At 41.0% G+C, this 11539-nt stretch overlaps 1 protein-coding gene across 9 annotated transcripts in view; it reads left to right on the top strand.

Annotated features, from left to right (window-relative positions):
* The first annotated feature begins 1461 nt into the window (after positions 1-1461).
* Positions 1462-11539, top strand: part of ZNF236 (zinc finger protein 236) — a 72676-nt gene continuing 62598 nt past the window's right edge. For 3 of the 9 annotated variants that reach the window (XR_007908599.1, XR_007908598.1, XM_051812671.1), the window contains exons 1-2: positions 1565-1788; positions 11176-11318. Coding sequence is in view for 7 of the 9 variants with exons in the window: in XM_051812671.1 (XP_051668631.1) it covers positions 1728-1788; positions 11176-11318 (204 nt within the window). In the remaining 2 variants the exon portion in view is untranslated. Of the gene's footprint in view, positions 1535-1564; positions 1789-9133; positions 9869-11175; positions 11319-11539 lie in introns of those variants that run through there. The other 6 variants (XM_051812665.1, XM_051812666.1, XM_051812667.1 and 3 more) reach the window with 4 other exon arrangements.

Here is an 11539-nt window from a genome sequence, read left to right on the forward strand (position 1 = left end):
GAGAAAGCTTTAGAATTTTAAATACATCAAACTATTGACATAACGAAAAAGATTAATCAAGTCACACATCAAAAGTAAGTATTTTATATTTTTATTTAGTAAGAAAGACATGTAATAAAAACCTAATCTTAGAAGCTGAAACTATGAATCCAAAGATGACATGGAGCAGTGTCTTTGGAGGCAATGAAATCTATGAAGTGCTGAACAATCTGTCAATAAAGCACATACCACTTTATTAATATCTTTCCAGTGAGCACACTTCCACTGCACACAAGTTACAAGGGACAGAATCAAACGCTATGGCTTATGACACCCAAAAATCGCTATTAAACAAACCAGTGATCTTTTATGACAACTCTCGTCAAGATCTGGAGAGGGTCTTCTGGCAGGAAATGACAGAACAAGGGGGAATGGCTTAAAACTGAAGTAGGTTAGATTCAGATTAGATTAGAAGAAATTCTTAACTGTGAGGGTGGTGAGGCACTGGAACAAGTTGTCTGAAGATCCCTGGATGCCCCATCACTGGAGGTGCTCAAGGCCAGGTTGGATGGGGCTTTGAGCAACCTGGGCTAGTGGGAAGTGTCCCTGCCCATGACAGAGGCTTGGAACTCAATGATTCTCAAGGTCCTTTCCAACTCAAACTGCTCTCTGATTCTGTGATCTCTCCAGTCAGCACATGGTTCAGGCAGCAGAGCTTGGGCACGGCATAGCCAAACCTTCAACAGCAGCAAACCATGCATGCCTTGGAGGAAGATGTGTTCCTGGGCACCAGGTAAGCCCCACGTGCTCACGTTACGCACACCTCAGGCTAAAAAAAAAGTAATTCAGGGAGGATGCAAGGAACAATCTTCTCCAAGGAACAAAATCATAGGATACGCTGACTTGGAAAGATCACGGAGTTCAACTCCTGGCCCTGCACAGGACCATCCCCAAGAGTCACACTCAATGCCTGAGAGTGTCATCCAAACGCTTTTTCAACTCTGTCAGGCTTGGTGCTATGGCTACTTCCCTGGGGAGCCTGTTCCAGCACCCAATCATCCTCTGGGTGAAAAATCTTTTCCTAGTATCCAATCTAATCCTCCCGACGCAACTTCAGGTCATCAACCATGCGCCTTTGGTCGAGCCCCGCCAGCTTCGGGGCTGTGAAAGCGAGACTCCAGCCCCCACAAAACCACAGAATTGTTAGCGTTGGAATGCCCTCTGCAGATCATCCAAGTCCAACCCTCCTGCCAACGCAGGGTCACATAGAGCAGGTGACACAGCAACGCGTCCAGGTGGGACGCTCCTGCTGGAGCCACATGCAGGTAGACTCAGCGGGCCGGCCCCGGCGCTCGGGGGACGCAGAGACCCCATCCGGCGCCGGCTCCAACACCACCCCGCTCCAGCTCCGCCGGGCGCCATCCCGGCCCCGCCCGCCACCACACCCGGATGTACCGACCTGCCCCCCCCGACCGCGGCCGCATGCGCACTGTGTGCCGCCGCCGCCGCCGCCCCTCACCCGCCCGTGCCCCCCGCCCGCCCGCCCGGCCCTGCCGTGAGTTCGCCGCCGCCCCGCTCGCCCCCCGCCCGTGCCCCCGCCGGGAGCGCCGCCGTCCGCCCCCCGCCGACCCTGTATAGGGCCGGGCCCGCCCGCTCGTCCCCGCCCCGCCTTCTCCCCCTCCACCGTTCCAAGTGTCTGTGTGTGCGTGCGCCAGGGGGGCGGGAGGGACGGGGAGGAGGGGGCGGCCATGCCGAGGGGGCGGCCCCCCGAGCCCGGCGGGGAGAGTTGCGAGCCCGGCGCCGAGGCAGGTAACGAGTGCGGCCGGGCGGGCGCGACCCGTGCCCGGGGGTGGGAGGCGAGAAGCCTCCGCGGGCTGCGCATATAGTCCCCGGATATGGGGGAGGAAGGCCGGGTCTATTGTGCGAGGGTACAGGCGGGCGGGCGGAGGGGAGGAGAGGAGAGGGGAGGGAGTCGGGCCCGGCCCTGCGGAATGATACCGGGCGGGCAGCGGCGGAGCGGGGCCGGGGCGGGCCTCGTCCCGCTGCCTCCTGCCCGCGGAGCAGGGCCGTGGCTGTGGAGGCCGCTGGAGGAGGGTTCTCGGCCCTGGCCGCCCTCCTCCTCGCTCTTCTCCTCCTCCCGCGATGCGGTCCCGACGCCGGGCCGGCGGGAAGGGCCGGGGGAAGAGCCCGGTCCGCCTGGCGGCCGGCAGGACGGGAGGGCTCCGGCTCCTTCCGCCGCTCTTTTCCCTCACCTCCTCCCTCCGGCCACACTAACGAGAGCTTCGAATGAAGGATGATAAACAAATGGAAAATGAGGTTTAACTCGTCCACCTCTCTGATTTTCAAGGAGAAAGTAGTTCTTTTTTTTTTTTCTTTTTTTGGCCTTAAAAAACATCCTTGTAGTTGTTTTCTTTGTGAGTATATGTGTAAAAAAAAAAAAAAAACCCACACGAAAACCCCCCTGGTTTTCTTTCCCGAACATATATTAGTCTTCGATTTAAAAATTTTTGATTGCATTTTACTGTTGTCGATGACTGGACAGTACTTCAGGGCAGGATTGGTTTGATGGGGGTTTTTCTGACAGTAGTTGGTAGATGGTGAGTTTTATGGCTCTTTTGTGCAGTTTATTTCTGCTGATGTTACTGGGGTTCTGTGAGCAGTATCTGATTAAGGCCCACAAACTGCAAAAATACTGTGTATCAGGTAGGCCTGAAACCCTTATCTGTGACTTCTCCTTCAGCACAAGCACTTAGCAGTAGATTTTGGGGGGGGGGTTATATTTTTTTTCAATAGATAGAACAGAGTGAAATTTCATAAAGCATCTGAATACTGTGGTTATTTCAGTCATAAAAAGTCAGTTAATATTTTCAGTATATATTTAGAATGTTTGGTTTTCCCAGTGCTTGCAGATGAGCTCTGGCTCTGCAAGGGGAATGTGTAGGTGAGCCTTCTGTGGAATATTTTTTTTTTTTGTAGGATTGAAGCGTGCTGACAGGCAAAAAAGAATTGCTGTGCTGTTAGGTGAATGTTGGGAAGTTGGATAAAATGTTTTCTACATTATGGAAAGCTAAATGGACCACAGTTTCCTGTCAGAAGTGGGGGGGTTGTTGTTGTTTTGTTTTTTTTTGTTTTGTTTTGGGGTTTTTTGTTGTTTTTGTTGTTGCTTCTGTTGGGAGCATTTATCTCAGCTTTTGATCACTAAGGAATAAGCATATCAAGACAGTCCCAAAGAATTTCTGCTGTTATATTTTGGAGGTTGTAGGTTTGGGCATTTTTAAAGTTTACTTGAACACAAAGATCTCCTTAATTCTCTAGTAGTTCTTGAAAGGTTGCACATGTCATACATGCGTAAGCTCCTGTACTAATGGCATGATGCATGAATGAGAAAAAGATCAAAACTGAGACAGACTGTCCAGAAAAAGTTCATAGTAACTGTTCATTTTGCTTGTAGTTGGATCTTGATCTTAGGCTCTTCCTATGGTAAGAGGAGTGTATGGCTGCCAAGACTTGATGTGAGTTTCATCACATTCCGTATTTTTCATGTATTTGTTTCCTTTGAAAGAAATTTGCTCGTTTACTAACGAAATTGTTTCGCAGAGGTAGTTTGCAGGCAGTGGTTTAGTATTACAACGTGCAGGGCTACCATGAGGATTCAGAGACATCTGTAACTGCAGTGACTGTTCCTATATAGGCAAATTTTGTGGGTTCTGGTGTCTTTGGTCCTTGGGATTTCAGTAGTTTGGGAAAACAGCAAAGTCAGTGTTGGCAAGTGTCATGTTTTTTTCTACACTTCTGTGTGACGAAAGAAGGTCATGAATGAGGAAGCTCTGGTTGAACAGGACAGCTTGAATTAAGGAATTTTATGTTCTGAGGACGTTTGGCTGTTTGTCCCATTCAGATACAGACTGACAAACTTTGAAAACTAGTTGTGCAACTGAAGCATAGGCTTCACTTTTGGCAGGAGGATTTTTTTTTAGGAAACAGCTGTTTGCAAAAATAAATTTCATATCTCTTACTTAGGAAATTGTACACTTTTAGGTTCTTTTTTAGTGTGGTCCTTGGAATTCCTACGGCCTTGTTATGCTGATGTGTATCATGAAAGAGAAGTGTTGCTCTGTAGTTGTACAGTCTGTATGTTTCTGGTAATGCATCTTTGAGAGAAAATAAAGGTGAATCAGTAATGTTACACAGCTTCCTTTAGACTTCTTCAACCGCCATGCATGTCAAAGACTAGAACAAGTTCTTCATTCTAGGAAAATTAAATATGTTGGATAAAAAAATGAACTCTAGGCAACAACAGTCAAAATAATATCGTGACCTCAATAGCTGCTATTCTAAGATAACCTTTTTTTTGGCATCGTAGTGTTTCCCCAAAACCATTTTGCAATGATTTCTTCTTTTTTTTTTTTTTAATCTCAATTGAACTGTTCAAATTGACTTCTCTGGGCACAAACCAAAAAATGGGAGGTTCTATCTGAGCATAAGGAAACACTTTTTCAGTGTGAGGGTGACTGAGCACTGGCATTGGTTACAGAAGGAAGTTGTGGAGTCTTCTTCCGTAGAGAGGTTCTTTCTGTTGTACCTGTGATGTTTGTCACTGAATAGCAGCAACATGAAATGAGCAGTTTTGACCTTCATGACTGTGAGATCTTTTTCAGATAGCAGAGGAGGAATTCTTTGAACAGCAAAATGAAATATTTTAGGACATACTGAAGCGTTTTTTAAGCCTAGAGTGTATGTCACATATTAAACCCGAAGGCCACTTTTGCGCAAGTTTGAGCTGAATTCTTTTATGAGTGCAGTTAAAATTTGAGTTTATCGTGCCTTCGGGAGGCCTGAATTGTAACAGATTTCACATATGAAGAGTGCTAAATATTAAATACACAAAGCTGAGAAACAGAGAAGATGACACAGCTCTGCAGAGCTGGCTGTATTTGGTTTGCATAATTTATGGTGTGAGTGTATTGAATTAGAAGGTCAGTTTAGAGGCTTTACATTCCACTTTTGTATTACTGAAAAAAATTGAAACTTGAACTCCCCAGTGAAGTCTTACCAAATTTTTGTTATGTAGATTATTTTAGTAGTTGTGTATTAGGGTTTTATGTGGTGACCTTTGACTGACAAGAAGAGAATAGGGGAGTCATGTCTTGCAGGCAAGAATGAAGAGGTTGAGGTGCTGCTTATGTGATGTGCTCTAAATCTTTTAAATAGGATAGGTATAGGTAATTCCTTTTTAAAACATACAGAAGGACAACTGCCCAAACTTTTGCCTTAGAAAAGATAATCGTTAGATTTTAATAGCGATACTGTTGTTTGGCCATCTCACTATTCTGCAGTAAGAAAATCTGTGGTTATTTACCCAGGGTGTGCTGGGTCTTAGGGAGAAGATGATAAACTTGGATCACACTGGTGTGCTTTAATTCCACATTAGATCCTCACTATACTTGAAATATGTGTGTGTCTTTTCCCAAGTTATTATGCAGTTGAATGATTTGTGTTTAAGTTCTGTCTATGTGATAATTTCAGCCCCTGTTCTGTCCCTTCTCTGTAGCTTTCTGCCAGTTGCAGAAATCTTATTCCCTATTGCACTTGTGCTGATACCTTCATACCTCATTTATTCATTTGCATTAAGTGCTTCCAGATATAATTACAGTTTCTATTTGAGACCTCTCTTGTCTTTCTTATGAGGTTTTTTGCTGCAGTTGGATTTTGTTCACTCCCTGGGAGAAGGATGATCATGTGGTAAATCATTGACTTCATTCAGAAGTTTCTGTTAACACTGTAGTGGCTGGGCACAGCTAAGGGTCATGGTCTCAACCAGGAGATATCCAAATCATGTAAAAACAAACAGCTGAAAAACAGTGGCTTGGTATATTCATATGCAACTGTGGGGAAAAAAGTATAACTCCTGTTTTGGAGTATTTAACAATAAATATGACAGGATTTACCTGAATAGCAGATGAAGCTATCGAAGTTGGTTAGGGAGATGCCAATATTTTCAGTTATCTGTGTAGATTAGGATGATGCGGATGGTGTATCTGTGTGGTGGGTTGTCCTTGGCCAGCCATGAAACACGCTCCAGCCACTTGCTCACTTTCTCTTGCAGTAGGATGAGAGAGAGAACAGGAATGGCGAGAGCAAGAAAAAGCTTGTAGGTTGAGATGAAGACAGTTTAGTAAATAAAATTTAAAAAAAAAAGAAAGGTAAAAAAGAAAAAGGTAAAACCCCCAAACCAAAACAAAAAACCCCTCAAGCCAGCTGAATCACCATCCAACAAAAAAGCCCAACCAAGTGATGCAAAGGCAAATGTTTGCCTTTAGTCACAGATTTTAAACAGCTGATAGGAAGGAAGTTGAGTCCATCCCAACCAGACCCAATGCAATCCATTTAGTATCTAACCAGTTATGATGGAGCTGTTAATTCCATGTCCTGTCAGGCTTCTCTGCTGCTGCAGTGCATTAATGTAGCTGTGCAATGTCTGGAATCGTCTGCTCCTGAAAGGAGTGCAGCTGCATTATGTTGGCACATGCTGAGTGATTTGCCCCTGGATGTCCATCCCAGCAGTGCACTCCTGGAAGCCAAGTGTCCGGACTGGTAGTACTTTACATTCCTGATTGTGTGTTGACCAAAACATAATAAAACTACCTTGTCTTATACAAGCCAATATTGATTGATTTCTGGATTTTGATTTGATACGTGGACTGAGAGTTAGTCTCTCCCCTTCTCTTCCCATCAGAAGTCACGAGGAATGACTTCTATTTTTGGTTTAAGAGTACTGAGCTAAATTTAAAGTAAACTGTTTCTTTTATGATTGCAGAACTAGGCAAAATGTTTTAATGATTCATTATCATTTGCGTTCTATGAGTTCAAGTGTAGTATGAGGAAATGTCAGTGTTGGCATCCCTGTTTTGTTCTCTTGTCCTACCACTTTCTTGTCACTCATAAATTAGTAAATAGGTTTTGATAGGGTCAGACCCTTTTGTCCCTAGGCTTGCCAGCTGCCATTTAACTTCAGTGACAAATTTTCATCCACAAATTTCACAAGCTTGAGTGCTTTATTCGCAGTGTCCTCTCGGTCAGATGCGAGGAGGTTATTAGAGGTCTAATAAGGCTGTGCTGCATTCACAGCTGAATGAGTCCATCTGCGCCTTGCAGAGAGGACTGCAGGCTGCCATGAGGCACAGTGCTGCTTACATAAGGAGGGAAGGCTTGGAGTGCTCTTATTCTGTCTTCCTCCTTCCACGCTGAGTTGTCGTCAGTGGCTTATAGCAGAGAGCACCTGCTCGCTGACTCAACTCCCGAGGTCAAGTGTTGGTGAAGGCTGTGTCACGGCTGAGTTGACCCAATGTGATTGCTACTGCTCTGTGAGGGGCAATAAATTTAAAACAGAAATTACAGGTTGTAACATTAAGAGTATTTAAATAAGACTATCTTTAAACTGAAAGTTTATTATCATTGATAGGTACTTCACAAATCTGATTCTGCTATCTGTGGGCACTTTGGACAAACTGTAAGGATACAGACAAAAATACATTTGAAAGTACATACAGGCAAAAATGTGTTTGACAGTGCATAATGAGCTAAGTACTCACTGTTTAGTTTAATTGTTTTGATACTTGACTGTCTCTCTCAGGCTGTGATGTAATAAGGTTGATTTATGTTGCAACCAGACTAATATGCAAATTGGAAAAAAAATAGTAAGTGACAGCAGCTTCTGCACTGTTTCCATGCAGTTCATATTAATAAATGGCAGTGTTTTAAGCTTTGCACCTGTTCAGCGAGGTTTATTATTTGTTGTACTGTGCAGATCTGAAAAAATCACTTGTTTTTTCTAAGGGTTTGTTACTCTGATAGTAATTTTGTGTTTTCTCTGTGTGTGTTTATGATATCACTAAGTAGCTTCTCTCTACTAAGAGCATGCCAGTTTTTTGTGTGATTGTGCTGACATTATGTGTTTAATCAGATAATGTCTTCTTGAATTAAACCCTCAAACTTTTAATTCTGTATTGCTGGCTTGAATGGCATTCAGTTAGTTCATTAATAAACAGCAGACTTCTGTTTTCATCTGCCAGAGTATGTCTGACATTAAATAGATTGCTTAATTTGTGTACCTAATACTTATATTTTTCTGAGAGCATAAGCATCATATTATCTATTTATTATGTGCTTCATAATATGATAAATGATGAATTGTGTCCATTAAACACTGTGTCAGGTATGTCAGTATCTTCATTTTGTTTCCCTTTGGTACACAGAGAATGTTTAAAATTGTTGTGGGGTTTTTTCAATTAACAAATTTCTCAGGGCATTTAAAAGTACAGGGTCCATACCCCACTGCCAGCTTCTTGAACTGACATAATCTACATGTTTTTTTTGGTATTCAAAAATATTGGCCTTCAGGATAGGTTCAGTATTTTGCAGTGGTTGGCTTGTTTCATGATCCAAGTTGATGTGTCTAAAAGCACTTTTTCCTCTAATATAAGGAAAGATTGTTTTATGATGATTTATCTAAAATACAGTATTTTAGGTTATTACTTTGACTTTTATGATAGAGGTATCAGTGTAAAGTCTTCATCTGGATATTAAATCTAACAAAAAACTTTGTCAAACTGTTGTTTCATTTTCACATTGAAATGAAGACAGACTCAAGCCATACTTCATGAATCCAGGAGTGCTGCCTGGAAAGTCAAAATATAGCTCACTTGCTTGTTAATTTTAATTGACAGTGTCTTTCCTGGTTTTCTCTATCTTGTTACCTCTTTCTGATTTAATGTTAATCATTTCTGTCTTTTTAAAGAAAAGCTGAAGTACTGTCTTCTTGTATATCTCTGCAATCAGGTGGTATGATTTCATAGAAATATAGTCATCAAATTCTGTTGAAACATCACATTTTCTGTTGAAAATCAAAGATATTTGATTTTTCATTTTATAATTAAACTCCTTTTGAATTCCAGAAGAAAATTCACAGCCTGTAGATTAATCAGTATTACAGTCAATATTACAGATATGATACACATTTTAATGAAAATGATACCTAGAAATGTTATTGAATGAAAACCGGTGTCATTTAGTAATGTTATTCAGACACTAGTGAACATGTTGCTTTTTCTGTGTTTCAAAGTTAGCACCTTTGATGTCGGTGTTACACTTTAGCTACTTCAATTTCTTAGGCATTGTTTTTGTATATTGTCCAGTGTCTTTGATCTTAAGAGTGACTTTAAAGATAACAATCTCTTTGGTTGAAGGAGAAGGCTTGAAGGCCTTTCTAAAGTCATGGATTGGATCATTTTTCAGTTGTCAAAGTGAGAGGTCAGGCTTTCATGGGGTTGAACAATTACTCCTTTTTCTAGGGGAAAGGAAAACCTTCTGCATTACGTTTTCATATAGCCCAAGTATCAGAGTAGATTTTTCTTCCACATCCCTTGTCCTGTCAGTATTTACAGAAACTGATTTTGTGTCCTTTATTCAACTCAGGGGTATTTATCACAAGGATGCTTAAAGGACTGTGTCTTTTAGTTAAAGCTGTGGGTTTTAATTATTGAAGAAATATGACTGTTTCAGGGTTGTTATTGATAGTGTCTGCATATACTATGAATGTACAACTGAGAGTCCATTAAAGGATGCAGTAGGTTAAGTTTACACATGATAAATATTTGTGATACTTACATCTTTCTGTTACAGAGAAATACTTTATAACTAAACTTTGCAAAGCAGAAGTTAATTGGGCATCTCGGTTCAGAAATGGGAAGTGTAAGTCCCTAGGACATTGTTTTTACTTCTTGCCCAAAATATATTATGCTGAAATGTTTCCTACAGCTTCCTCAACTACAAGCTTTTAAAGTTTATTCATGAGAATTTTGGCAAGCAGAAAATATGGTCAGGATATAAGGTACTGATTTTTTTTTTCCCCTCCCTTGTAAATGTTGTGATGAATGAGACAGGACTTTGAAGTGGGTGCAGTACTGAGCAGAAATACTGTATGAATTGTGATCTTTGATTTCCTCTGAGGAAATGTAAACAGAATGCTGTAAACTTCTACTTGTGTTGTTACTTCCTGTGCCTAATTCTTATATTCATGGTGGAAAGTACTGACTTAAAGAGAAATATCAGGCCTTGAGTGTCTAGATCACAAAATCAATGTTCCCTTCTTTTGGTGTTCTGTTGTCGATGTAGTTGGAGCTGTAGGAATGTTTGAAACTGAATTCTGTGGATTTTTTCACTTCAGTGTCCCTAACCTGCAGCACAAGTCAATCAATTTTTATTTTCATTTTAATAATACTGCTTTGAATGATATAATAAGTTCTCCTGCCAATTGCTTTTCTTCAAGTTATTCTTAAATAAAGATAACTTCTGTAGTAATGCAGTATCTTCTCAAATGTAAAATGTGTTTAACTTAGTTGGATTAATATTGTCTGTATATTGTAAAGTATTTATATGTGTGACTTTGGCCATTTTAGCAAGAGGATATAGAAGCTTGGAACTTGTATATCCAAAGTTATGTGATTTTAGGAGTTCAAAACAAGAAAACTGTATGGACTTAGACTGGGTCTGTTTAAAGGAAAATACATCTCTTTCTTCACTGACTTAATGTGTACACAGTTTGACTTCCAGTTTATTGCCTCTCTCTCAGCTATTTGAAACAGTGGTGTTGGTTTTACAACTCTAAAGGTTTTAATAAAGGTTTTACGTTGCCAAGTGTAGAAGAAAGAAAAGATGTCCAAATTTTTCTTAAGGAAAAAAAAGAGAGAGAAGTGATGGAGGGCAGAAAACTTGTATAGTCAGGACTACTGACTACGTAATTTTTAAAAGTCTTAAAAACGCGCGATGTAATATTATTAAAAGCAACCCTTCTCAGTATCTTACTCATACCTGGTGTATCTGGCAGAGTTTTATTCTGTTGCAAATTTGATGGATGTTTATGAAGCACAGGAAGAATTTATTTCAAATTACTAGGAAAAGGTGATTGTTTATCTCTTTAGCAACTGGCAGTATGGATATATGTGGTTGATCTGTTGTCACTGAAAGCAGTAATGTTTATGTTTGATATCTGCAAGATCCCTTGAATTTAGAGTGTTGTATAAGTCAAAATCTTAGAGGAGTTGAAATAGTTTCTGCTTCAAAAAATTTGTTTTTTACAATAAATTATAAGTAGATGAAATATGACTTTATACAAATGTTTTGATTGTTGTTTTGTAGATGACGTTCTGACATCAAATATAGAGAACGGAAATTTTCCCTACCAAGTAGCTAACTTGCATAAGTGTGAGATTTGTTTGCTGTCTTTTCCAAAAGAGACCCAGTTCCAGCGCCATATGAGGGATCATGAGCAAAATGACAAGGTATGAATTCTGGTAGATATAACCAATGTATAATGATATTTTCATAGACTGTCAGGTAAAGCTAACACAAGACATCTTTTCCATGTTTTTAGTCACACCACTAAAAATTACTACTTGGGGACCTCAGTTAAGTTTCTTCTCTTTCATGTTTTCTCATGTTTCTTTTGAGACAGGACCTTACTTTGATGTTGTTTAGTTAGATTGCTGTTTCCAGATCAGTA

Source organism: Manacus candei, unplaced genomic scaffold (genome assembly GCF_025592945.1).
Source record: "Manacus candei isolate 608988 ecotype Guabito, Panama unplaced genomic scaffold, ASM2559294v1 h1tg000088l, whole genome shotgun sequence".
Classification (NCBI taxonomy): domain Eukaryota; kingdom Metazoa; phylum Chordata; class Aves; order Passeriformes; family Pipridae; genus Manacus; species Manacus candei.